This window comes from Dendropsophus ebraccatus, chromosome 2 (assembly GCF_027789765.1).
Source record: "Dendropsophus ebraccatus isolate aDenEbr1 chromosome 2, aDenEbr1.pat, whole genome shotgun sequence".
NCBI lineage: Eukaryota > Metazoa > Chordata > Amphibia > Anura > Hylidae > Dendropsophus > Dendropsophus ebraccatus.
In genome coordinates, this window is record NC_091455.1 from 201,531,766 (window position 1) to 201,559,698 (window position 27,933).

Below are 27,933 nucleotides of genomic sequence, written 5' to 3' on the forward strand. Positions count from 1 at the left end.
TATCTGTAATGACTGATAAATACCACTGTATGGTAAGTGGGTTATAGATAACCAAGTGATCGTTATTGATGATCAAAGTGTACAGATTACTGAAGACATGTTAGAAGTTGTCAATCATGGGATCTCCCACCAATCACTGGCACCAAGAAACATTTGTTCTGCACCTTTGGTTGGTTCTGGCAGAAAAACTGAAAAAATATCACTTTACTGAAAGAGTAGCAGATGCATGGAACAAACTTCCAGCAGATGTGGTTGGTAAATGTATAGTATGTGAGTCTAAACCTGGCTGGGATAATAATATATCTATACTAAATTAATAAATAATATAAGGGCAGACTAGATGGACTAGGGGATCTTTTTCATCAGACAGACTGCTATGTGTCTACTATATGTTTCTAGCATAAGGGTGCGTTCACTCTATGGAATCCGCACGGATAATATTCAGCAGATTCCGTGCACGCTCCCGCTTGAAGATCCAATCAACCTATAGGCTTTATTCTATGCTCAGGCCGATTCTGCCGCCAGCCTATAGAATTGACACGTCAATTCTTTTTTGGGCAGACGGCGGAACAACTTGAAATAATGGAGCCTATGGGAGAGGCAGATCTTCAAGTGGGGGTGGGTGGGTGGGCGGTGTAAATGGGGGAGGGAGTGTGTGAGAGGTGGAATCCGTAGGAAGTTCTCTGCACGGATTCCTTTGTGTTAAAGGGGTTATCCAGCGCTACAAAAACATGGCTACTTTTCCCCCTACTGTTATCTCCAGTTCAGGTGTGGTTTGCAATTAAAGGACAACTCCGGCGGGACGGGAAAAAAAAAAAAAAAAACAGACACACAAACAGATCATACTCACCATCCCTCCGGTGAGGATCTGCACTTGAATCTCCCGCCGCCCGCGACTCCGTCACCTCCGGCCCCAGTGTTCAGAACTCCCTTACTTCCGAGTCTGTGTGAAGTGAATGGGAGAGAAAAGGCTGCCGGTGCGCAGATATATATATATAACTTTGTAATGTGTGTTAAATAAGCACAAAAAAATGCCAGAGTTGCCCTTTAAGCTCCATTTACTTCAATGGAACTGAGTTTCAAAACCCCACCCAAGCTGGAGACAACAGTAGGAGGAAAGTGGCCATGTTTTGGTGGCGCTGGATAACCCCTTTAATGCACCCTTACTGAGGAGAGAGAAAGACACGCCATAGACCATAATTCTTTTTGAGACTATGATCACACACAGTATACAGCTGTATTTTTAATGTGAGGCTATGTCCCCACAATGTAAAAAAAAGGGCAAATAATATTATTATCACATAGTAGAGAAAGTAGAGTAACTGAGTACAGGCATAAAAATAATGAACTTGCTTATTATATACAACCCGTGTTTGTAGAAAGCTGCCTTTTTTTTTTACCTTTTTACACATTTTTTTAAAAATTTTCACTCACATTACCGCTGTATTTCAGTATTATTAACTATGTGTATGAACATAGCCTGATAATCTTTTGTCTCCAAAATGCAAAAAATGGATGTGGCGCTCTAATGAATGTTTAGTAAAGGTCAGGCAGACCATGTGACTCAGAAAAAAAAAAAAAGAACAAAATAGATAATGGATAGATAAAAGATGACGTTTGGCACAAAATGGCGGACGGCCCTCGACACGGATCAGGTAATGTATAATGCACCAACACTTCCGGGTACACGAGTAGGGGTGGGGGGACACAGGGAAGAGGGCTATTCACAGACATAACATACATTACAAAGTTGTATAACTTTTTATTGTGTGTTATTCTGTGAATAATTTTTTAGCGCCGCACTACCCCTTTAATTACCAGGTGCTGCATGTCCTTCAAAAAGTTATGTATTCTGTCCAGTTCTGTTCTGACACAGTGCTCTCTGCTGCCACCCCTGTTCATGACCGGAACTGTCCAGAGCAGGAGAGGTTTTCTATAAGGATTTGCTACTGCTCTGGGCAGTTCCTGACATGGACAGTGGTGGCAGCAGAGAGCACTGCGTCAGACGTTAAAGAATACACCACTTCCTGCAGGAAGCATTCAGATTTTTTTTTAAAAAAAAGAAGTAATTTACAGATCTGTATAACTTTTTGACACCAATTGATTATATATTTTTTCCTCAAGAGTAGCCCTTAAACATCTTTTTTTTAAATGTTTTGTTATCATGTTTTGTTCATTTTTTGTTTAAGTGTACACTATGCCCCACATTTATCATTCAAAACCATCGGGCTCTCCCCCCGATCAAAGCTCAGCTTTTAAATCAAAACAATCTAAGCTGTGATTAGCTGTCGTTTGCAAGACCAGACAGTGGTATTAATGTGGTTCGATCGTTACATAATAAATGGAAAACAATAAATATTTAACTTTTAACGGAAACAAGAGCTAATTGAATACACTTCTCAATGCTTACAAACCGGCACCCCCCAATACCATCCCCCCGCACATGTAACATACATATTATAGTGGGTAATGCTAATCAGATGTAAATGTCTCATTTGAATAAATGGTTATATTGTTACCATTCTTAACCGTTAAATCCTCTCTCAAATCAAATGACGCCTTTATCTTTTTGTCTTCGTTATTTTTTAGGCAACAATTCCCAATCATTGTTAAAAACACAGGAAGAAAAACCAACCCATGTAACATACCGAAGGCAATGACAAGGAATATGATCTTGAAGAATGTTCTAGGGATGTAACTATCTGCTGCAGAGAGAGCTACCACCCCCAAGATGGTGGACAGACCACCCTGTAGTATAGGATAGCCCAGAGAATGTAATGCATCAGTCACCCTATCATTTGCTTTGGCTTTGTGGTTGGAGACATAAGCGTATGTAATGTGAGCTGAAAAGTCTACAGAGAATCCAACGCAGATGACAAGGTTGATCATGGAGATGGAATCTAGGTTCACATCCCAGTAGGCCATGAAACCGGTGACCCCCACTATAATAGATGCTATGGTGAATGTCACCCACAAAGAGCACAGAGGGTTTGGAATTAGCAGGATTGAGATCACAAACATGGCGCCTGCAGCCACAGCCACGTTCTGTATGGTGTTCTGTATGATTACCGCATATTGGTCAAAATATATAAATGCCGGATGATAGACAAGAGTGGGGATCTCACAGTTCTTTGCTGTATCTCGGACTCGGTTTAGCATGTCTGTCTCATCCACTGCTGATGTAACATTCACAGTCTGGATAAAGAATCGAGAAGCTCTTATATCTCCTGACTGAATGTCTACGTCTTGTCTAAAATCTGGAACAATCTGGAAAAGTCTAGATAAATTTCCCATAAAATAACTTTTATCACTAATGTCCAATTGAAGAAGTTCAGCAATGGCCATGTATGACCTTAACCAAGACTCAGATAGATCGTAAGTAACATAGGAGACATTTTTTAGCGAGTCCAGACATCTCTCAATTTTGTTATATGTATCTGGGTTCCAGTAGGAGACCTCCTCAGTCACCACAACCATAACTCTAGGACCGTACTCTGAAAAATATAAATCATCATCATCATAGAAGGAACGAACGTAAGAACTGTCTACAGCTAAATTTCGTAAGTCAATTCCTTCCTGAACCTGGAAACACCCGTATATACTGCTGGCCAGATATCCTCCATACAGGAGAAGAACAAAGACCTTAGTCCAGATGTTTGTGAGGAATGGGCCATACTGCTTCCGAAAAAAACTTGTGATGGGATGGTCAGTCTCTTTACCAGTGATTTGGTCGTATCCTCCTCCGACACAACACACGTTATACATAGGGGAACGACTGTCATCTTTCTCTTCTGCCAGCTTCTTACAACTGAACCAGTGCCTGTTACTCTCCTCTCTTCTACCATTGAGAGCCAAGAAAGCTGCAAAGAATGTGATGTTATACAGGAAACAGAACAAGATGGCGGTCCCGGTGTATATGCAAAATGACTGCACTGACCGGAAAGGGGTCACAATACCAATGTAGAAAGCTAGAACATCTGTGAGCGTCGTGATGGTGATGGAGACAGCGGCCTCAGCGTAAGTATCAGCCATTCTGTCTTTAACTTTATCCTTTACTTTGGTTTGTTGCCAACTGGAAATCATGATGAACATGTCATCCACCCCGACACCTGAAAAAAAAAAATTGTAAAAAGTCTTTACTCTTTTTTTTTTGTTAATTTAATCGCTTTACCTATTAAAGTATTCTATTTATTATTATAGCTGCTACTATTATTATTAGTATATTACTTATCATGTTATTTACCTAGAATAAGAAATGGGGCGTTTGCAACAGTGGTATCAAAGGGCGCCCCACAAAGTAATAACAGGCCGAAACTAGACAGGACAGCTAATCCAGGAGAAAGGATTCCGAATATAGCAACCACGGTTTTGTTCCTAACATTATCACGTCTGTAGAAAAACATACATTTTAGAAAAATAGAATTACAAAACATATATTTTATAGTTCAGGCCAATTATTTATTCATGTAACTATGTTTATAAGGTGTTATTTCAAATTACTATTTAAAAGGAAACTATCAGCAGGTTACACAAATCAAACCTGCCGATAGCCCCCTATAGCTACATCATTACAATGCAGATAATTACAAAAAAGGTAATAACAGACGTTTACATAGCCTAAAAGTAATAAAACGAATTATACTCATTAGGTGTCTTTGTAAGGCTATGTTCACACTAAGTTAAAAAAAAAAAAAAAAGGCGTCAGCTTTTTGGTTTTAAAAAAAGTGCGTTCTTGCATCATTTTCATTGACTTCATTTAATTGCTTTGAAGACTATGCAATAACGGACGTCATTTGCGCAGACTGTATTAAATGACGGACGTCTTTTGAGGCGGATGTCAAATAATGTTCATGACAATTATTTCCGGACGTCTTTTGCAAACAACGGATGTTATTTTTAGTTGTTCACGCACAGTTTTTCTTTTTTCACCTTCCTTTCACCATTTTTACTATTGAATTCAATGGACTTTTCAATGAAAGAAAACCTGTCACCCCGGGCAGCCCCCCGAACCCACCCACTGTAGCAGTGGCTATTGAACTCATCTCCGCATATTCATTTGCATTTGTATATTGAGCACACAGATGAGCCACTGCTAGATCTCCACGGCGGGATCGGCAAAGGGAGCGGGACACACAGGAGCAGGTATGTATGTGGGGCCCTGTCCAGGGGTGGGTTCAGGGGGGCTGTCCAGGATGACAGGTTCCCTTTAAATACACGCCTTAGGCCAATCAGTCCACCTGTTGTGTACCAACAGCCGTTACTGCACTGACGGACAGCCAAACCTCAAAATAATTGACAGTCCCCTGATGAAGTCAGCATTGTGCTGACGGAAAGCGTGGGGTAGGGTCAGCACCGGGGTCACTCTCGTCTCCTCTCATTTCTTTATCTTGGTTTATACATCATTGCATATATCTTATTATTTATACACATTATTTTTTGTATTGTGTTGTTTCATTGTCATTTTTGCATGATGTACCCTATACTTTATGTATATATGTGAGGGATGCTAGATTCTCAGGCATGGTACATTCATTCATGTGGAGGATCCCGGTTGGTGGGGTGACTTATTGTATTCTCCCCCTTAGAGTTAGGTTTTATTGCTGTATACAGCCTTTCTTTTTTTTCTGTGTGTTTTCTTAATTTTTGTATAATAAAATCTTTTCTTGTATACTTTTGGATGTGCAGAGATTCTTTATCCTCAGACCTTTCTTTGTTTTTGAACCTCAAAACAATGTCTGTTATTTTGCACTTAAAATGTCATTTTAAAAATTATAAATGGACAAGAGTAAAACATTGTTGGAGCATAGCCTAATTCTATGTTCACACATAGTATTTCTGTCATTCTTTTGGTCAGTTTTTTTTTTAACCAAAACCAGGAGTGGGTAGAAAACACAGAAGCGGGGGCATATCATTCCATTATAATTTTGCCCTGTCTGTTCCACTCCTGATTTTGGTTAAAAACGACTGAGAGAAATACTATGTGTGACCGTAGCCTAATAGTACTGACCTGCAGAATAAAAGTAAACATAAACAAAATTATATAAATTAACTAAAGTTCCCGCTTACAATAGAATGAATCTTCAAAAATGTTGGGTATTGTTAATGCATTGCAATTATTATTTGACATTGATTTTAAAGTACAACCCGGAGATGTATTGTCAGTTCTACAGGATCCAGATCTGAAATCTCCTACTAACAATAGTCAAATAAGCTCTGAGTAAAGCCACCACTCCATTTCTGTTCCCGTAATGGCGCTCTATAAAATATGATAGATTCCCAATTTAATAAAATAATCCACCGTCCTATGAATTTTATAACTGTGCTATATATTATTTAACCATCATCCTTTCCATGTATTATTAGTCTTACCGTATACACGACAGAATAGAAAACAATATAGTAACGAAGTACGTGATGGAAAAGAACGGAATCACGGATTTTGTTATGTCTTCAAATTCTTCCTGTCTTGAGTTTGACGTGAAATGTGACACCTTCAGAAATGACAATAAGAAACTCTAACTTAGCACATTGGGATGTTATAGACCCATACACTTAAAATGCAATATAGAGGTCTCTTACCTTTATAGTCTTCATCTGTAATCTTTCTATATTCTCTGAGATAGATTCAATAAAGTGTTTGATCCATTGCCGGCTGTTTTCCCTGTCGTTCTCGCTGTCTTCTCTCAGATAATATAGTAACTTGATAGCTTTGGCTTTTTGTACAGTATTGTCTGTATTCAGCGTCACTCCTCCCAGGTATATTCCAAGGAACGTTCTACCTTGAAACATTGGATAACCTATAGGTATTGTCTCTATCAGACTCACATTACCTTGTACTGCAGAGAGGAGCGGATTAGCCGGGATACATTGCCGTCCCTGGACTTCTGCGCATAGTCGCTGGAAATCAAGAGTAGTGCTAGTCGAATCTTCCGTGATGTTCAGGTTTTGCACCATCTCATCCAGCTTTATAAGTTCTCGGAATGTTTCAACATTGATGACATTGTCAGACGTACTTACAGCTATGAGAGAGACGTAAGACCCTTCGGTATACAATCGCTGTGCTGAAAACTGTCCCGAGTCGTTGGTGGGAAAATGATTCTTTACAAATTCTCGTTCAGCTTTAGCCGGACCTCCAACTGGTGTGAACTGATCTTCTATGTCATTTGCTTGTCTCTGGGGTAAGAAGTAGAATCCAGCTCCCAAGCCGGCAGACAGGACCATAGGAAGGATTAGGAACCACCATGGGTACCTTCCCACCAGCTTACCAAGCTTACTAAAGCCAAGAGATAGAGGTCTCTGTATACAGTCTGTGCGACATCGCGGCATTCTGAAAATCTGATGGCAGAATAACAGCACAGTTCATGAGAAAGTAATGTACTGTATAGTGAGAGCATAAAAATGAGAGCTAGGACGGAATAGCAGTAAAAAATTTTTTGCTAATGATGTAATAGTCAAGCTATTTGAAAGTTTATTGATTTCCTGGTGGCAAGGCAACTACTGACAGTTTAAAGGTCACTTATATCTAATCCATATGGAATAACAAGGAGATGGACTGTAAATAAGGAAATATGACAGAGAACAGAGCTTCATTGTGTAACTGATCCCTCAGCGTCAAGTTCACACAATAAAAAAATCGATGTATCTATGTTAACAAATGAGGTATGAAAAGAGCGTTGCCTTAATTTTTAGACCTCCCGTATACTATTAGTAACAGAAGAATTATTTTGTCACTTTTTAAAGGGGTACTCCGGAGACTTAAAAAATAATATATATTTTTTCTAATACATTGCTTTATTAAAGTTGTATTATTTTGTAATAAAAATCCATTAAAACAAATGTATGCTTTTTTTTTTTCTTTATATAGCCAAGGGGAGAGAACTGATAAGAGACTTGAGAGAATTGTTAAACACAAAGTTGTGATAATTAATTTCATGGTTATGTTCCCACTTCTGGAAAGATATCAGGGAAGGCGGCCATCTTGTAACATCGACGGCCGCTAATAATAATCATAATCATTATTAGTGGCGATCTATCTCACGAGACGGATGTCTTCTGTTGATATTAATACCCAGAGAGAACATAGCCCATGTGTGACCTTGATCGTACAGCTCTGATAAATTCTACTTAATGTTTTTAATTGCATGCGGTATTTATCACATTTGTAACCTTTTGTTTCTTGTGTGTATGTAACCGTATTTTTCGCTTTATAAGACGCACTTTTTTTCCTCCCAAAGTGGGATGAAAATCTAAGTGCGTCTTATAAAGCGAAGACGGCTCCCAAGCAGTGCAGAGCACCGCATGGAAGCCGTCCCGCCCGCCCCCTGTATTGCCGCTCACTATGCATATGCATAGTGAGCGGCTCTGAGCGATCCCCTCCGCCCGCCCAGCCTGCCCCTCCATCGCCGCTCAGCTGAGCTGATCAGAAGCCCGGGAAAGTGCAATGAGCAGCACTTTCCTGGGCTCCTGAGCGGGCGGAGGTGGTCCCGGAACTCACCTGTCCGACGGCCCCAGCAGCTCCTGTCTCCTGTCGGCCGTGCGCACTTCCGACATCCTCCGGGCACAGGCAGCGGGGTACAGAGACTGCCTGTGTCCTGGATGTGTTCTGCAGCCTCTATCATTCATGATAGAGGTTGCAGGACACTTCCGGCACAGGCAGCGTCTCTGTACCCCGCTGCCTGTGCCCGGAGGATGTCGGAAGTGCGCACGGCCGACGGGAGACAGGAGCTGCTGGGGCCGCCGGACAGGTGAGTTACTGGTTTGTTGTTTTAGGGGGGAAATGGCTGCTATGGGGGGCACAGGGTACTAAGGGGGTCACTGGCTACTATGGGGGCACTGGCTACTATGGGGGTCACTGGCTACTATGGGGGTCACTGTCTACTATGGGGGTCACAGGCTACTATGGGGGTCACTGGCTACTATGGGGGCACTGGCTACTATGGGGGGATTGGCTACTATGGGGGGATTGGCTACTATGGGGGGATTGGCTACTATGAGGGGCACTGGCTACTATGAGGGGCACTGGCTACTATGAGGGGCACTGGCTACTATGGGGGGATAGGCTACTATGAGGGGATTGGCTACTATGGGGGGATTGGCTACTATGGGGGGCACTGGCTACTATGGGGGGCACTGGCTACTATGTGGGGCACTTTATGGGGGATTGGCTACTATGTGGGCACTATATGCTATCTCCAAACTGTGACAATGAGCAAAATATTTTTTTTTCTATTTTTCTCCCCTAAAATCAGGGGTGCGTCTTATCAAAAGGTGCGTCCTATAAAGCGAAAAATACGGTAGTTTTTTGTTATATAAAAGTTGTTTCTAAAAAAATTATAAAACTAGTTATATTCATTAGTTGTCATTGTAATAGGACTGACCTGCCGAATAAACATGTCGCTCTTACCAAAATTTTCAGAACTGTGTTTTTGGTTTTTTTATTTTTCAGTACACAAATTTTATTTTTCCTACAAATTATACTGCAAAAGTTTGTGTGGCCCTTGATATGCTTTATATGGAGGAATAAGAGTTATAACTGTAAGAAGGTGAGGAGATAAAAAGGTGCTGGAAATTGCTATCAGGGGAAGGGCTAATTTTTGAATGAAAATAAACATAAAATAAAATAAAAAAAATAAAATAAAATTAATCAAATGAAATTAGTCTTACCGTATACACGACATAATAGAAAACAATATAGTAATGAAGTATGTGACAACAAAGAACGGATTCCCAGATTTTGTTATGTCTTTAACCCCTTAAGGACCAGGCAAATTTTCATTGTGCTTTCATTTTTTCCTCCTTGTGCTTACAAGGCCATAGCACTTGCATTTTGTCAACTAGAGACCCACATGAGCCCTTATTTTTTGCGCCACTAATTGTACTTTGCATGCTGCGAAACCAGAAAAAAAATTAAATGTGTGATGAAATTGAACAAAATTTTTTTTTTATTTGGAAAGGTTTCATGTTTACGCTGTTCGCCCTAGGGTGAAACTGACTTGTTATACATGTTCCTCAAGTCGTTACGATTACAATGATATGTAACTTGTGTAATTTTTATTTTATTTGATGGCTTTTAAAGAATTATTATTATTTTTTTTTAAATATATGTTCCTTAAAATCGCTCTGTTACCATGCCTAAAGCGCTTTTATCTTTAGTCCATGGGGCTGTGTGAGGTGTTATTTTTTGCGCCATGATCTCTACTTTCTATTGGTACTTTGTTTGTGTATATCTGACTTTTTGATCACTTTTTATTACAATTTTTCTGTATTTGATGCGGGCAAAAATGCGCAATTTTGCACTTTGGAATTTTTTTGTGCTTACGCCGTTTAGTATTTGAGATTAGGAATTAAATAAATTAATAGTTCGGGTGATTACGCACGCATTGATACCAAACATGTTTATTTATTTCGTTTATTTATAAAATGGGGAAAGGGGGGTGATTCAAACTTTTATTAGAAGAGGAGATTTTTTATTAATAAAAAAAAATTTTTTTTTACACACTTACTCGAAGTCCCTCCGGGGTTAGGGTTATCCCCCCCTGGGGTTAGGGTTATTCCCCCTGAGGTTAGGTTTATTCCGCCTAGGTTTAGGGTTATTTCCCCTGAGGTTAGGGTTATTCCCCCTGGGTTTAGGGTTATTCCCCTGGGGGACTTCTAGTATGACTACTCTGATCTCTCATTGAGATCCAAGCAGTATAGATATTCTGCATAGATCAATGAGGTGTTCTATTGCTCTCAGCTGCTGCAGCCAAGAGCAATAGATTGCTGAGCCGGGATCAGCGCCATCACATTGCAAACCCCCAGCCAGAGCGGATGCAGGGATTGCTTCTCCGCGATCGCCTCGGGGGGGGGGGGGGGGGGGGGGGGGGGTTGGCGCGATCCTCCACCAGACCACCAGGGATGGCAAAAACAAGCCACTTAAATGCAGCTGTCAACTTTGACAGCTGCATTTAAATGGCTAATTGCTGCGGTCCCGGGCTGCAGATAGCACATGGGATTGTGGTGGTTCAGAGCGGGGTCACCGCATGGCCCCCCTCTGAACGCGCTTAACGACACCAGGGTGTACATTTACGTCCTTGGTTGTTAAGGGGTTAAATTCTACCTGTCTTAAGTTTAATGTAAAATGTGACACCTTCAGAATAACCGGCAGAATAACAGCACAGTTCATAAGAAAGTTAATGTACTGTAAAGTGAAAACGTAAAACTTAAAGCTAGAACAGCAGTAAAATGTATCGCTATGATGTAATGGCCCAGATATTCGAAGGTTTATTAACTTATTGACCAATGGAAAGGCAACTACTGACATTTTAAAGGTTACTTCTATCTAATCTATATGGAAAAACAAAGAGATGGACTGTAAACAAGGAAATAGGACAGTGCACAGAACTTCCTTGTGTAACTTCTTTATCAGTGCCGTTTACATAAAAAAAAAATAATTGATTTATCTATGTAAATACAAATGAGGTGTAAAAATTGTGTTGCCTTAATTTTTAGACACTCCCTATACTATTAGTAACAGAATAATTATTTTGTCATTTTTTAAAAGGGGTACTCCGGGGACTACATTTTTTTTAATACTAATATAATGCTTTATTAAGGTTATGTTACTTTGTAATAAATCTCCATTAAAACAAATGTATGTTTATGTTTATATAGCCACTTCCATCCATGGGCAACAGGGGCAACATGAGTCGCTCTTCTGAAAAATTATTTGGATTTTTGGGGTTTTGTACCAAGAGGCGATCGGTTTCAGATTAGCTACCTTTTTTTGGCTGATTTCTCATGTTCGATTTTTTACACATTTGTGCAGCTGTATTCCTCTCCTACCCTTGCATAGTTTATTTAGCTGGGGGGTTTTAGGCAAAAATTGTGCAAAAAATTGTGCTCAAATTATCTAGGCACTTGCGCCTAATATAATATTTGTGCAACAACCATATATTCGTGTGCAGCCCAAAAAGATACCACCTGTTAAAAAAATTGTTCAGAAGATCCATTTCCCCCATACTATTACTCATGGGTGCTAGGTTTCTGAAGCCAGTTTTTGGATCCAAAAATTAAGTCTGTCTTTAAAGCGACTCTGTACCCACAATCTGACCCCCCAAACCACTTGTACCTTCAGATAGCTGCTTTTAATCCAAGATCTGTCCTGGGGTCCGTTCGGCAGGTGATGCAGTTATTGTCATAAAAACAACTTTTAATCCGGCAGCGCTGTGTCTAACGGCCGGGCCTTACATTTGTATATGATTAGGCTAGCACCACCTCTATGTCCTTCCTCCCCACCCTCCTCATTATTAGGAATGATCCAGGAACATTTACTGCTGTTTGAGCTTTGCACAGGTGTATTAACGATCCAGCCCATGTGCCGGGCTGCCACAGGTGGGGAATAGGAAGCAATCTGCCTGGAGTATTCCTAATCATGAGGAGGGTGAGGAGGAAGGACAGAGAGGCTGTACCAGCCTAATGCATATACAAATGTAAGCCCCGGCCGTTAGACACAGCGCTGCCGGATTAAAATTTGTTTTTATCACTATAACTGCATCCCCTGCCGAACGGACCCCAGGACAGATCTTGGATTAAAAGCAGCTATCCGAAGGTACAAATGGTTTGGGGGGTCAGATTGTGGGTACAGAGTCGCTTTAATGAATTGTTTAGCCATGGGGCAATTGCCATTTAGACATAGATTAGATTAGGCTTGATGGAACTTTGCCTTTTTTCATTTTTAGCCTCTATGTAGAGGTCTGTGCAGAAGATTCTAGAAATTACTTGTAAAATGTAAAACTCACAGCAGATCTTGCATTCTTTGGTGAAATCCGAGATTGAATTTTTTTGGGGCTTGATTTATTTGTCACAGCTCAAAATGGCCTCCTCTGCATGCTCCCAGGCTCTATCTCTTCAGTCAAGGAGGGACTGCTTTGTCACTTTCTGTTATTTATTGGTATTTACTAGAGATTAGCTAAGCGACTCTGACAAATTCTGTTTCGCAAAGAATCAGGCGTTTAATTCGCCTCATTGCGATTTGCGAAATTTGCTTCTCAAATTCAATAAACATGGCGGCTGCAATAGCGACCGCACATGCTAGCCTACACTTATGCAGATGCGTACATTACGCAGTTGTGAATACTATGCTATTGCTAACATTACGCATTTGCGAACATAACTCAGCTGTGAACATTACGTAATTGCGAATATTATGCAGTTGCATACATGATGAGACAAACATTTGGATGTTTGAAAATGGTTGTTATAAGCATTCCGATCATCGAACAAATTGTTTGTATTGGCGAACACGAACAATTAGCAGCATGTTTGTACAAACATATGAACATGTTCACTAGCCACTATTTTTAATGAAATTAGTTTGTATGCAATTAGCAAATATTCGCGAGTTTGTGCGAATATTCGTGAACTTCGCGAAACGAATTTCTAAGTGATTCGCTTATCTCCAGTATTTACATCTTGCTCATTTTATAACTGAAACCTGGTCTGTACAATACCTGTACTTTTTTAAAATTAATGGGCCCATTAAGTTCAAAATGGGATGAGGGTTCCTGCACTTAGGCTCTGTTCCCAATACGTGAAAATGATGGCTGTCTTATCAGACGGATGTCATTTTAGGGCCAAGTCATGACCATCTTTCAGTAATGACAGGCTTCCGATGGATACATTGGACTTACTGTTAGGAGATGTGAATCCACCTAATATTAACTTAATTGTATCGCATCTTTATTTAATTCGACCATGTTGTCGTGATAAAGAACGTCATGTTCACCAGTTCCATTGTTGACTAGTATCGCACATAAGCCTGGATTTTATTGCACAGATATGATTAGGATTGTACATATATTAGGAATTTTCCTGTTCATTTTGCTCAATGCTTTCCACTAAGACATTTGCATCTTGTGCGGCACCTTCACAGCTACTGTCGAAGTATATTCTGTTGTTAAAACCATTTTCTTGTTGCGGCTTGTTCCATTTCCTCCTATAGATAAAGAAGACTGCGATGGCCGTGACGGCAATGACAAGTACGACGAGAAGAACCACACCGATGGTCAGGCCGTGCGAGGGCTTTTCTTCTGCGAAAGGAAAATGGGGATAAGAAAGTTATTACAGTACATAAGAAAAAAGGTTGCACTTACAGAGGTATTCCAGGAAAATCTACTTTTCCCCTATCCACAGGATAAGTAGGGGATTGCAAGGAGTCCAACCTCTGTACCCCCCGCCGATCTCTATATTGGGCCCGACGAGGCTGCAGTACCCCAGCGTCACCACTACTCTGAGAATGGCACCGATTCTTTGTGTAGTGTTTCTGCCAAACAGCTGATTGATTGGATACGAAAAAATTTTCTTTAGTAAAAGATTTTTGAGGGGAATTCCAAGAAAATCAACTTTTCTCCTATCCACAGGAGGTGAAGGTGTGTGAGGGGGGAGCCAAGTACATCGCCTTTCCAGAGTCTCTTTCTGTCGCTCCATAGGAATGAATAGAGCTGCGGTCACGTGCCGTACCTGCGGCTCTATTCATAATACAGTAGCTGGGGGCAGGGCCGATTCAAGGGTTTCTGCCGCCTGAGGCAAACCTCAGGCGGCCACCCCGAGTGATAGCTGGCATCCCCCCGGACCAACAAACCCCCCCCACCCCCGGCGGCCCCGCTGCAGCAGCAGCAGCCATCTACTCACCTGTCCCACACCGCAGCCGGCCCGTGATCTCTGCTGTCTCCACATCCCGTCAGGTCCCGCGATGTCACCCTGCAGCTGTCACGGACCTCCAGGCTGTGGTGAGTGAGTGGGGTGATCGGGTCGCGCGGGGCGGTCCCGCGCGACCCGATCACCCCAGCGCGTCCCCCACCGACCCCGGGCACTCACCACAGCCTGGAGGTCCGTGACAGCTGCAGGGTGACATCGCGGGACCTGACGGGATGTGGAGAGCGTGGGCGACGGGACAGGTGAGCGGCCACTGTCATTTTTGTTAAGTGATACTTAACAAAAATGACAGCAGGGGGGACATAATGCCGCCCCCTGCCGGACCGCAAATTCTGCCGCCTGAGGCGGAAGGCTCATTCCGCCTCATGGCAGAAGCGGGCCTGGCTGGGGGCTAGATACAGAGGGGCTCGTGGGGTACAGAGGTCGTATCCCCTTTTCCCCAATCCTGTGGATAGGGGAAAAGTTGATTTTCGTGGAATACCCCCTTTAAAATTTCCCACTCGAGAACTACACGACAACACTACACGAACAATGGAGCCAGAAGTACTTGGTGCCATTCTCAGAGTAGTGGTGATGCTGGGGTACTGCAGCCTCAGCTCATGTTACAGTGAATAGGACCTATGGGAAACATTATCATCATACAAGCAGAGCAAGAAGTGTAGGGTGTGTCTGACAGGATCCTTAGGCCCTGCTGCCTCATAAGATAGACACCACTTTTATGTATTGCACATGGTGGTCTAGTTGCATTATAAAATCAACATATTTTAACATAGTAAAATTTTTATATTGATATTGAGAATCTTTTCAGCTGTCAATACTGTTCTGGACAGCACCACTCTTACCCTCAGTATGGGTTTGGGGTTTTGCAGCTCAGTTCCATTGAAGTGAATGGAGCTAAAATGTAATACCACACCCAACCTGAGGACAGGGGTGGTGCTCTTTTGTGTGTTTGCAAGACAGTAGCTGTCGTTTCTAATCCCGGATAACCCTTTTGTTCTTTATAACAGAAAATACATATGTAGATATGATATTTACTGTACCTGGTTCCTCTAGTTTCTTTTCCGTGGGCAGCGGAGCTGTAGACACAAGACACAACGGGTTATACGTATTTTTGTATTTTATCTTATGATCAGTGACGGCTCTTGTCAGTTTTATGATTATACTGTGATGGAGGAGTCATTACCCTTCATTCTTTAATTGTTCTGCTTAAAGGGAATGTATCACCTAGATCAGAACCAGATACTGATACATGTTCTTTTTTTCTTATCTGTTTCTATAGTAATGTTTTACTTTTATTTAGTTTACTTACTTTTTAGTGTCTTACATATATACCCTCTGTATCCAGTACACATTGCCATGTCCCATGTCCCTTTTATGGCATCCATCTTCACACACTTTGACAACGTATCTCCAGGGGGCGCTTCATTTTTCCAATTTACAAAGTCTGTGGGTGTTTTGTCGAACCAAAGCCACTTTCCTAGAAGCAAAAATGTTTCCATCTTAGAGACAGTCGCCCATTTTCAGGATAACCCTCTCCACATTTCAGGTTAGGCCTCTCACACACTTATTTAATTGGTGGATCCACAATTACGGTCAGTATAGGACCCTTTAAATCCTATGGGCCAATATACACAAGGGCTAATAAACATGTCTGCTATATTTTGTATGACGCCACGGTGGGCCTTATAGAAGTGCATACTGTCGGTGCTCTACTGATCTCTTTATTGTTCTTGGTATTGTCTGCTCATCTGATGCCCACCCTGACCTCCTGACTGTCCTTTATATTGAAAGTACCCTGCCTGCCCCGACCTGTGATTGTCTGACTTTGGTACAACACTTGGATTTCTCAACTTTTTCTAAAGAACACTACTGTGCAGGTAAAGGCTGCGGGTTAGGGGGTGCGTTTCCAAGTAGCAATCTCCCGAACCATGGGATCCCTTCTCCTTTACAAGTAAGGCCTTCTGTCCATTACCTTTAATAACCAAATATTAAAGGACAAACGTGCAGAAGAGTCACCACAGCAATACAAGAGTAAATCAGGGTCAAATCATGAGGCAGAAATAGGATAAGATAGAAATAATCTCTGGTAAGATAGCTGATGTTCTGATACTATACCTTCCACATTCTTGTAGAGTCCGATCCAAAATGTCTCTTGCCGGTCACTGAGTAACTCAGTATGATAACGGAGGAAATCTAATTCAGATGAATCTTCAATTGAAGTTAAACTGGCACCTATAGAAGTTACATAATAACTTATTCTGTTCCTCTAGGCACAAAATTTGCCAAAATTACAGAGTGACCTGATATGTTTTAGCCTATAATTTACTTGGCTGTACAACGGTATTAGTTCTTGTTACACGTCTTGTACAATAACTATTACTATGAAGTATTTCTACCACGTACCGTGATGAAGACACTCCACGGACGCCTCGTGCCACCAAATAGCGGAAGAGGTTTCAAAAAAATAGCAATGGTTACGGAAGGGAATCCAGGACTTTGTAGATATGTTTGGGCACGTTCCAGGTGTTTCAGGTGGGTCAGTGGCAGCGAGAACTTGAAGAAGAAGACATCAAAGATGGAAAACAGTATAAGGCCATGTTTACACACTGTATAAGATCAGCCATTGTTTTCATTCTTCAATGACTTCCATTGAAGTCTATGGAAACAACGTCCGTTGATTCACACAGATTATAAAGTAACGACTGCAGTTCACAGCAGCTGTCAAATTAAAGTTTGTGTCTTTATTGAGCAAAATGCAGACGTTATTCTAACTTGTTCACACATTTTTTTACAGTACTTTTTTCCACTGCCCTTTCTATTAAATTCAATGGACATTTAAATTTAGGATGCACCTAAAAGAGCCAACTTTGTATGGAAATAAGAATAATGTTCCTACGGCCGCCGTTGCAATGATGGCCGTTAAAACATGCTAAACCACGGACGTTGTTTGGTACTCAAAACAAGGGGAGTCATTATTAAATAACGTCTGTAGAAAAACATTGTGTGAACACGGCCTTAAAGATATTGCAACACCGTGCTACGACTATACAACAACCACATTTTTTTTAACTAATTAACTCTCGAATAAAGATTTCTCCAGTAAGTTTCCGTGCACCGTAGTGCTGACAGGAAATTATTTATATATTATAATACAGTAGTACCTCGGTTCTCAAACTTAATTGGTTCCGGAAGGCAGTTTGAAAACCGAGCAGTGTCTTCCCATAGGAAATAATGTAAATGTGATTAATTGGTTCCAGCAGCCACCAATAATTACCTACAATACTCATTTATTACACTGATAAGTGCTCAGTATAATCACTACAGTACAGTACAGAGCAGCACTATATACTGTACAGGACATTAAATATAAGAAATGTTCATCAGAACCAGCAATTATAGTACAGTAGTCACCAACTCCTCACCCATCCTTTACTGTATAGCGTCCCCCCCATCCAAGCACTGTAATGTATGGGAGATGGTGGTGCACTGTCTGTACTACTACTGCACTGTATATGCACTCCAGCAGTCTTATACAGCACTGTACTGTATGTGAAGCCTCACCACTGCTTAACTCGCCAGGTACAACCCACCATCCACGCTCTCAAAAACGTTCGAAAAATGTTCAAAAACCGAGCAAAGTTCGAATTCCGTTTGCATACCAAGCAGTTCGAGTTCCAAAGCGTTCGAAAACCGAGGTATTACTGTATATATTAGATATAAGTTTACAGGGGAAAAAAAAGAGTTCAACCGCTATAAAGATATATGATCGGCTTACCGCTTGTTTGCTTGCAGATTGAAGAATAACTGTTATTACAAGGGGACGTCTTCCATTGTCCGTCCGTATCCACATATACACAGAAAAGGTTCTTGTTTGGCTCCTCAGCAGCCCATTTTGTGTAACGTACTCTCCAGTTATCAACCCATTTATATGTATTTTTAGTCTGAAAGAAATATAATTGTATACGTGAAAGTGTTATTACTTGTGTTATGAGCAGGAAACTATAGTTTATGGTGACTCTTGTTGATTCAAACAGCTATTTTAGGGGTCTTGCCCCTTTAGCCAATCACTGTCCTGCACTGTACTGATAACGGACAGCCCCCCCCCCCCCCAAACAGCTATTAACAGGTGACTCTTCCTTTTGAAGGAGACTCTTTTTTTGGCCCTCATGATACAGTTTGCTTCCTTTGAAGTCCAGATAATTTGCATGGTTTTAATATAGAGCATTGCCTAATAATAAGTCTGAGAATCAGTGTACCCCTAACACCCTCTTAGCGCCTTACCACTCTGCCTCATAGAGGGGAGTCCTAAATGGAACAATTCCCTCTATGGACATAGAGATGCCCTTAACAGACAACTATTACAAGTATATGGCTGAAACAGGTGTGTCTATGGCTTGTAGAGGAATGGAGGGTATGTCTGCCTTGCGGGAGTTTATGTGGGTCACTTATTCTCATATGCTGGAGCTTTGGGGCAAATCAGAGTGCCATATGAGACAAATAGACGCTATGCTAACATGAAAGTTAGTTGGAGACAGTACCTTTTCTAATTTCTCAGTGTTGTATAGTATTTCATATTAATGTATATTGCTTGTTCCCCATTTATTAAATAAGCCATATGTTACTAGATGAAATTTGTCTCTGTCCAGTTTAGAAATAATATTGGAAACTATTCCCACCTCATTGCTACTGTGTAGTCCAATCCAGAAAGGCTCCTTATGTTTAACCAAGTGAAGTTTTAGAAAAGATGTGGTGTACTCTTCTAAGATGCTGGCTAACTGTGCGTTATACTTCCGGCACGCCTGACGCGCTTCATCCCAACTTCTCTTGGCTGTATCAAACCTGTAGCTGGCATCTCCATAGTTATAGTAGTCACTGGCTGGAGAAGTGGTTGGAATAATTGGAAGAGTTGGGTCTAGAGAAAGTTTATACAAATAAATTATCAGAATACAACCAACTATTCAATTATAGCTCATAAATCTAAAATAATAATTAAAAAAAATCTAAGGTATGTCACATGTGGCTTGTGACCTTTTTGTAGACCTCCTGACTCCTAAACCCTACAACCAACAAGTGTGTAGGTTTCAGTAGTCATGAACTGTCATCAATACATTTTCCCCGATAGATAATATTCACCATGGATGGCTTCTACCTGATGGAAATGCTGAACGCACAAGCGGCTGCTGTCTTGCTGATCAACTTTCTGGTAATGGGGTAGAGAGTGAATGGGTAGTGATCTGAAAACATTTTTCGGAGTTATGTGCTTTAATGCCTGCTCAGCGAGGCTCCTAAATTGCCAAAAGGCAGCGGGTCATCTACTCTGGAGAGGTGCTGGGGTTGCAGTTACATTCAGGCCCCACTGATTAAAAAAGAAACCCATTTAAAAGACATTGATCCTCCATGTCTGAACTTACCCTTATATTTCTGGCAGATGTATCCTTTGTTTAGCCTACAATCCTGCTCCATCCAGGTACCAGCATCCAATATACTCCCATAATGCAAAACTACACAATTTTCCTTCAAAAACAAAAAGACATTAAGACTGAAAGACACATTTTCATGTATATCAGATAGGAGCTGTTTTTGGAACGTTGACATTGTGCAGAAGGTATTCGAAAACTGCACACCTATATGATGTATATATGGGCCAGAAGAAGCGCAGTAGTGTGAAACATCTGTAGCCTATTTGTTTACCCGTCTACTGATTTGTAACCCCACTATGGACACTTTATAATAAAGAAGAATGTTTTTTTTTTCTTCTATATTGTATTTCCTTGGAAACATTGACCAGAGCACCATGACACCTTCACTTTTATATGCTGTTGTTGTGGACACATTCTGATTCACTCCGATGGTGTGTAAGCAACCCCTTTAACTAGGGATGGGCAAACTGATGAATAATGAATGAATACATTTATGAATGAGTTTAACAAAATTTAAATCTAATTTTTTTTGTGATTTGCTTTGGGCACATGCTGTACGGCTAGTCACTTATCCTCACTAACTGCTTATCACATGTATTCGCTGTCCCTGTGCTGCCAAAAACCAGGACTGGTATTTTACCCATATGGGGCCATTAGGTCCCATGCTAATATGGACACACATGTTTACACCTCACTTTGACAGGTTACCAAAATGTACAAGCAACATACTGTAAAACAGTGATGTGAACCTAGCCTTTTAGCTAAACGTCTACATTCAGCAGATGCCCATCCCGCTGGGCTTCCTATTGGTAAATCCGGTAGTAATTAATTTGTAGCTATGCATTGATAAGTAATATATATATATATATATATATATATATATATATATATATATATTATAATATATATATATATATATATATATATATTATATTGTATAAAAACAATAAATTACTTACATTATAAAATCTAAAAACATTAGGTCGACCTTTGGCCCAGTTGGTATAATACACTCCACTTTGATCCGTCCAAACAAACTTGTGCACCTTACTCTTGTCATGTAACCCGATCCATACATCAACCTTAACGTTTCTTAAATTAGACATCAAAAAAGCTGGAATAAAACACAACATATATATATCATCATACGGGGAAGCGTAATGTAGTCTAATCACATAGTATAGCCAATGCATATGATCTTGTACAATTCCTGTAACAGTGTTGGTTTTCCTTGAGTTCCACAAATGCTATACATAACAATATGACAGCAGGAGATAGAGCTGAAAAAAAATCTATACATTACATTGTACCAAATCATCCTTTATGGTGACCAGATTTCCTCCGAGGGACTGACATTCATTCCTGGCATTAACCCAGTGAGCTCCTTCACCTTCTCCTGTGCCAAATATTCCATAACACTGAAATATATTAAGAAAATTTTATTATAATTTATATCAAAGTTCTAATGGGAAATAAATTTAAGCACATGAAAAATTATGGTACCTTTCATATGTCCATCTGTGCTTCCATAACCTAGAAAAATGCCTTTATTCTCTGGGTGCAAAGTGTTAAAAAGATGTTTCCCAATCACCTAAAATGCTGAGGGCTGGAACGGCTCCTCACTCCCCCACCCATCCCTGCTTAATTGACAGTCAGCTGGAAGCCAAGCCCTGCTTCTAAATCTCTCCCCTGTGCAAAATTTATATGCATGGCGCAGGAATGAGATTTGGGAGAAGGGCTCAGCCCTGGAAGCTGACTGTCAATCAAGCAGGGATGGGAGGGGGAGCGAGGAGGCATTACAACCTTCAGCACTTCACCTTTACACTTTGTACATAAGACTAAAAGCATTTTTCTATGGTATGGAAGCACAGACATATTTGTGAAAGGTACCATGTGTCTTCTTGTCCTAACAGTTGTCTAACAGTGTCAGCAATTTGAAACGTGAATTGCAGATGAGAGATTCACTTTAAAGGGGTGCTCCAGCGTGGGGGCACTTTTTTGGGGGGACCGGGGAGGAGGTGGCTGAAATAAAAGACGTCCACTTACCACCCCGGTTCCAGCAGCGGGTCCCGCATCACGGCGCTCCAGTGCCCGGTTCCCGGCCGCTTCCTGGTGTCTGACACCGGCCGAGACGCTACGTCTCAGGGCCGCTTAGCCACTCAGTGAAGGAGGCGGGATCCGTTTGAAGTCTGCTCGGATCCCGCCTCCTTCACTGAGTGGCTGAGCGGCCCTGAGACGTAGCGTCTCGGGCAGCGTCAGACACCCGGAAGTGGCCGGTAACCGGGCACCGAAGCGCCGTGATGAGGGACCCGCTGCTGGAACCGGGGAGGTAAGTGGACGTCTTTTATTTCAGCATGTTAAAACCCCTGGCTTGTGCAGTTCTGTGCAGATTTTTTTTTTTTCCATTGACAGTTTCATTAAAGTTTTCATTGGTTTCAGTGGGAGCTTGAACCATGCAAGTGTCTTTTTCTATACGGGTGAAACACTTTTTGGTTTTTGAAGGCTGTGTTTTTCCCAACTTGTCCCATTAAAACTAATGGTACCTATCACTATGTTGCTCCTCCAATTGATATGCAGTCACAGCTGATGCCAGAAGATTGGGTTAACATGTATACTTCCCCTGCTCCCTGTTCCCATGCTGAATTAGGTCCATGCAGGATCCCTATTATAATTAAAGGAGTTGTCTAGGCTTAGAAAAAAAAGCTTTCTTCCAGAAACAGCAACACTCTTGTCTCTAGTTTGGTTGCAGTTTTGCAGCTGAGTTCCATGGAAGTGAATGGAACTTAAACTGGTATTCCAAGATAAAATAACTTGTCACCTGTCCACAGGAGTAAGAGATCACTCTCTCCAGTGGCTCCATTCATCATCACTCATTCAGGCCATCATTCATTCCATCATCTACGGCTCTTGTCATGTGTTGTTGATCTGCTATTTTGTTCCTCCCAGTATTGATGTGTGCTTTGTATGCTTTTCTGATGACTGTTTTTCATATTTACTGTAAGTCCTGGTAGTATCTGAGTACTGGGAGCCACAGTGAGGTCTCAGGAGAGGGGACTAGTAATGGTGAATTCCAGTTCTGCCTCCTAGTGACAAGCTGACAATATTATAGATACCCAAGTTACTGCTGTAAATATTAATATATATTATATTATGAAGATTACCTTTTGTCCAAATGAAAGCCAACCTGCTGGGCATCCACCATCTGGTGCTGGGCTAGTTGGGGGAAAAGTTGTACCCATGGAACTATTTGTCCTTTCACAGATAAAAGCTCTAAGAAATCCACAATTTATATCTTTCCAGGCACCTATAAAAGTAACAGAATAGAAACAACAACACCAATAAATCCTACTGCAACACTACCATCTACTGGCTAAAAAACAAAATGCACAAAAAAAATTCAATGCACACACGTGGTGATTAAACCCCATATAGAAAAGGCACATACCCTGTGCAGAAGTATATCTGCCATGCCCACAAAAAATATGTATAGCACCATAGTCATCATCCCACGGTCTGCTACAGTATTTTCCATGTTTATAACTTTTTAACCACAAGAGAAAAATCTGATTGCAGCAATTGATTTCAGAGACAACTCTGGTCTTCTTTGATACACCACATGACCACCTTCCCATTACAAAAACTTGCCTTTGATACAATATGGCTGCTTTCAAGATGGCGACCATGTTCTGGACATAGAGCCCCAAGCATATAGCAGTGAGCATGCAGGAACTGATAAGTGCTGAAAGGCTTCAGTTCAGGAGTACCACTTTAGGTACCATTACCGGTGTATGTCATACCTGTGCGGGCAAGGATCTCAGCGCAAAACTCATCATTGTGAGAAAAATCAGGTTGGTTTATCTCCCAGGCAACATAGTCAACTGGAGAACCATCTATCCACCTAATGTTAAAACAAATATTATATAACACATCCATAAAGGAGCACATTCATAGGACATGAAGATGCACAACATTTTTTTTTCTAGAAGCAGCACCATATCTCTCTATAGGTTTTGGAATTGTATATCAGACCCATTCACTTAAATGGATCTGTGCAGCAGTGCAAGACATGATGCATTTTCTAGAAACATGCATTTACATGGACACTGAATACCAGTCCCTCTCTATGTAACAGTGCACACAAAGACCAAGCAAAACAAACAACCACAACAAAGGATAGCTAAGCAAAAAGAGGTCAATACCGGAGATAGCAAATGCTATACCAGCAAGGAAGAGCAAAGTCAGAGAAAGCTGAGTCAAAGGTCAGAAGAACAAAGTAGCAAAAGGTTAACGCTAGCAAAATCTAAATAGACTTATAGCAAGCACAGAAAGAAGGGTCAGAGGTAATCTTATATGATGCCAGGGCGTGATTGGACCAAACTTCTGGCATTCAGATCTCACAGAAAACAGGCTAGTAAGAAGGAATGAGAGTGGTGAAGGGATCTGTCAATCACACCAGGTTAACCATCTGAAGGGCAAAACAAGGTCAGCAAGAGAATGTAGAGGAATTCAATCACACTGCAGGGAAGTAATAGAGCCGTGTTCAGATCACAAAACAATAAGTGCACAAAATCACAACATAGCATCCTCCACTGCAAACCACGCACAGAGGCCAGTGCTGAAGCGTGTGTAGGTACGGACGTTAAAATGGTGTAACTGGGCACTTAGGCTGCATTCACATGTTCCGTATATATGGTGCTTACACACTGTATGCCATGGGCTGGACTTTGAAACTCCTGGCATCATAATTTATGATGATGCTGAGGGCTTCCAAACTGTTAAATCTCCACGCTATTGTACTGTCACAGTGGTGTCAGTACAGCAGCGTAAGGATTTAACTCCTTTGGAGCTCACAGCATCATAATGAATGATGATGCCGGGAGTTCCAAGGTCCAGTCTGCAGTATACAGTATGTGCGGACCGTATATACGAAACATGTGAATGCAGCCTTACAGAAGAGGAGATGTGTCTTTTGAAGCTTTGACACTTCTCATTGTACACCAAATGCAGTATATAGACTAGACAACAGCTATACATACCAACCATATATATATTCAACAAAACTTATATCAGCCACTGTTCAACACCTACTTAAATTCTTTATCCAGTCCCAAACGTAGGCCAATGTAATAAGCGGGTTCTGTTCTTTTGGTTAAAATCTGGATAGGGTGAAAAAAGAATGCAATAGAAATTAGTCCATAAACAGGGCTGAGATAGAATTTTTTTACATTTTTTTATTCTTTTTTTTATTCAATGACATCCATTGAGCCAAAACATCATTTCTTGCCAGCGTTACACTAATTTGCTACACCATGCCTCCGGCCCCTTACCTCGCCACCAGCTCCCTAATCTCATCGAGGTTGTATATTTCAGCCGGCACATGTGCCTGTACCACCCAATAAACATACTACTATATCCTACCACAGTAAGAACCCTCCAATAAGGGCCTCCCAGCAACATTATAATAACAGCTCTGCTTACTCTGTTTTAGTCTACCCTGCTTTTGTTTACATTAGTTAAAGTTATAAAACTTTAATTATAAAAGTTCAATGTCGGCACTCACCATAACGCTTCATAATTTTTATTGTAGAAAAAAGTCCATCACAAAATACAACGGCAACAGGACGTTTCGGTGTTGCTTTGATGTTTTTTCTACAATAAAAACTATGAAGCATTATGGTGAGTGCCAAGATTGAACTTTTATAATATCGCTGGAATTTTTTGTTACTGCGAGCACCACCCTAGACATAGAAGTGCTGTCTAAAAGACTTTTTCCTACTTTAATTAACATAGCTTTATTAAAAAAAGTGTCATTTTTATTTGCATTTTCACATTGAGTCGCAGTAGTAAGAGGGGATGCGGCCTCTCTGCTGTCACCAATGGCTGTGTTGGGAACTGCAGGGCTGCACAAGCCCTGAGCCTAGAAGATTATTAGAAGAATAACAGCTATTTTTGCCTTTATTTTACTGTGTGTGAACCTAGCTTTATTGTTATGTGACCCAAAGTCCCATTGGATCCCTAGCCCATAATTAGAAGAATATAAGTATACACGACGTACATATTTCCAGAGGAATTTGCGCTCAGGTTCACTGTTAATGGTGACAAGACGGGAGAAATTGTGATTACAATATTCTTGTGCTTTCTCCATCGGCACTTGATCCTCGCTAATATAGTAGTGGCTGTCATTGTAGATTAGCCAGCCGTCACTTGTAAATTCATATTCTATAAAGGGGATACAAATAGCTGATTATAACATGTAAGTGAGCAGGACTGACAAAATAATACATAAAAATTATCAGACAGCATGGTGGCCCTGGAGGCCTCGGACCATGGTTTGTTTTTTTACCAGTTTTATTTCGGGCATTCCATTTACCTTCCATGGTAAGAAAAACAGAATGTAAACTCCAACAATGTACTGTATTTACCTGTGCATAAGACTACTATTTTACCCATACAATTTTCTCTAGAGTCAGGGGTTGTCTTCTACGATGGGTGTCATCTTATAGGGCGGGTGCTGAAAAGCTTTGAAACCGGACTGGAGAATCTGCAGTCACCGCATATGGTGGGGCTGCATCTCCGACATATGCGGCGACCGTATGGAGGGCAGAGCAAGCTGCAGACGTCCGATGTATAGAAAAAAAAAGATACGGTAGAGGGGCCTAGAAAAACACATCACTTTCAGCCGTTTGGCCGCCCTTCTATCCTACCGGTATTACTGTACCACCTTTTCTGCCTCTCAGATCTCGCTGCTGTCTGATGTTTTTTATTAATTTTTATTTGGTGTGCGTCGTAAGAGGGGTAGTCTTATACGGTGACTATATCCCAAATTGTATATTTTAACTGGAAAAGCTGGGGGTCGTCTAGTTGTCTTATACGATGGAAAATATGGTATATGAAATGTTGGTGTAATTTCTCTCTGACTATGGGTTATAATATGATAATAAGAAATCACAGGAATCAGGGATCTAGAGTTACGTATTTTATTCAAAGTCTACTTGTTCCTACTGTCCTCTTTACTGATGTGGCAGCAGACACATTCAGGTCTGATATCAGGAGTCTGGTCTGTGTATGTTTATGATGTCTGGAGTTAGTATTTATAAGGTGGTTGGTCTTTATTATGGGGTTGGTCTCTACTAGATTAGGGTATCTAGTCTGGGACATGTATTTACTTAGGGTACTAGTACACGGGTCGATCATTTTAGTAAATGAGTGCAGATCTGCTAGATCGGCGCTTGTTTACTGGACCTATTAGACGGCCTGATAATTGGGCAGTAACGGCTGTATGGACATTGCTAGCGATGTCCATGCAGCCCTTGCCCAAACACCTAATACCTTACCTCTCCCCACTCCTAGTCTTCTCTCCTGTTCTCTGCAGCTTCCCGGTCCCAGCGGCTGCAGTGTCTGAACGGCCTGTCAGCTGACAGGCCGCTCAGCCAATTACAGGCCAGGATCACCATGAAATGTGATTGGCTAAGCGCCAGACGCTGCAGCCACCGGGACCAGGAAGTTGTGGAGCACAGGAGAAGAGACCAGGAGCAGGGAGAGGTAAGGTATAAGGTTTTGGGGCAATCGTCAGTTGTTGGCCATGCTTACTACACATAGTGATGAGCGGTCGGTGCCAGACAATTTTAGTTTCAAACCTAAAACAACAATCAACCGTTGATCGTTTCATCGACTGATCATTGTCTCTATTACACAGAGCCTGATTCGGCCGATTATCGCTCAGTGTAATAGGGCCCTTAGGAGAACTGGTCTGGGGGTATTAGTTTAGACGCTTTGAGGTCTGGTAAGGGGTCCTTATTACATTAGCAGGTCTATTCTG

General features: G+C 41.2%; 2 protein-coding genes across 2 annotated transcripts in view; both read right to left on the reverse strand.

Moving 5' to 3' along the window:
- Positions 1-1,954: 1,954 nt before the first annotated feature.
- Positions 1,955-13,755, reverse strand: LOC138783860 (patched domain-containing protein 3-like). The gene is made up of 5 exons (XM_069959128.1): positions 13,671-13,755; positions 6,580-7,335; positions 6,370-6,491; positions 4,244-4,389; positions 1,955-4,109 (listed from the first exon to the last, which is right to left on the reverse strand). Exons 2-5 carry the CDS (start codon positions 7,324-7,326, stop codon positions 2,473-2,475), a joined length of 2,652 nt encoding a protein of 883 aa, XP_069815229.1. The 5' UTR covers positions 7,327-7,335; positions 13,671-13,755; the 3' UTR covers positions 1,955-2,472.
- A 13-nt stretch (positions 13,756-13,768) lies between these two features.
- The window catches only part of LOC138783857 (macrophage mannose receptor 1-like), a 39,341-nt gene continuing 25,176 nt past the window's right edge, over positions 13,769-27,933 (reverse strand). Inside the window, exons 17-30 of the mRNA XM_069959126.1 lie at positions 26,170-26,333; positions 25,203-25,270; positions 23,912-24,012; positions 23,276-23,418; positions 21,418-21,532; positions 21,074-21,228; positions 20,106-20,208; positions 19,371-19,606; positions 18,470-18,635; positions 17,098-17,247; positions 16,810-16,926; positions 16,004-16,171; positions 15,735-15,770; positions 13,769-14,069 (exon numbers count right to left, since the gene is read on the reverse strand). Coding sequence (XP_069815227.1) covers positions 13,840-14,069; positions 15,735-15,770; positions 16,004-16,171; positions 16,810-16,926; positions 17,098-17,247; positions 18,470-18,635; positions 19,371-19,606; positions 20,106-20,208; positions 21,074-21,228; positions 21,418-21,532; positions 23,276-23,418; positions 23,912-24,012; positions 25,203-25,270; positions 26,170-26,333 — 1,952 coding nt within the window. The 3' untranslated portion in view covers positions 13,769-13,839. The remainder of the gene's footprint in view (positions 14,070-15,734; positions 15,771-16,003; positions 16,172-16,809; positions 16,927-17,097; positions 17,248-18,469; positions 18,636-19,370; positions 19,607-20,105; positions 20,209-21,073; positions 21,229-21,417; positions 21,533-23,275; positions 23,419-23,911; positions 24,013-25,202; positions 25,271-26,169; positions 26,334-27,933) is intronic.

What these genes read in the sequence shown, in the direction of transcription:
- LOC138783860 (XM_069959128.1), bottom strand. Translation starts at nt 7,326, where the DNA reads ATGCCGCGATGTCGCACAGACTGTATACAGAGACCTCTATCTCTTGGC. An exon ending in TACAGATGAAGACTATAAAG is followed by an intron (nt 6,492 to 6,579) that starts GTAAGAGACCTC and finishes TCATTTCTGAAG; the next exon opens with GTGTCACATTTCACGTCAAA. An exon ending in CGCCCCATTTCTTATTCTAG is followed by an intron (nt 4,110 to 4,243) that starts GTAAATAACATG and finishes TTTTTTTTTCAG; the next exon opens with GTGTCGGGGTGGATGACATG.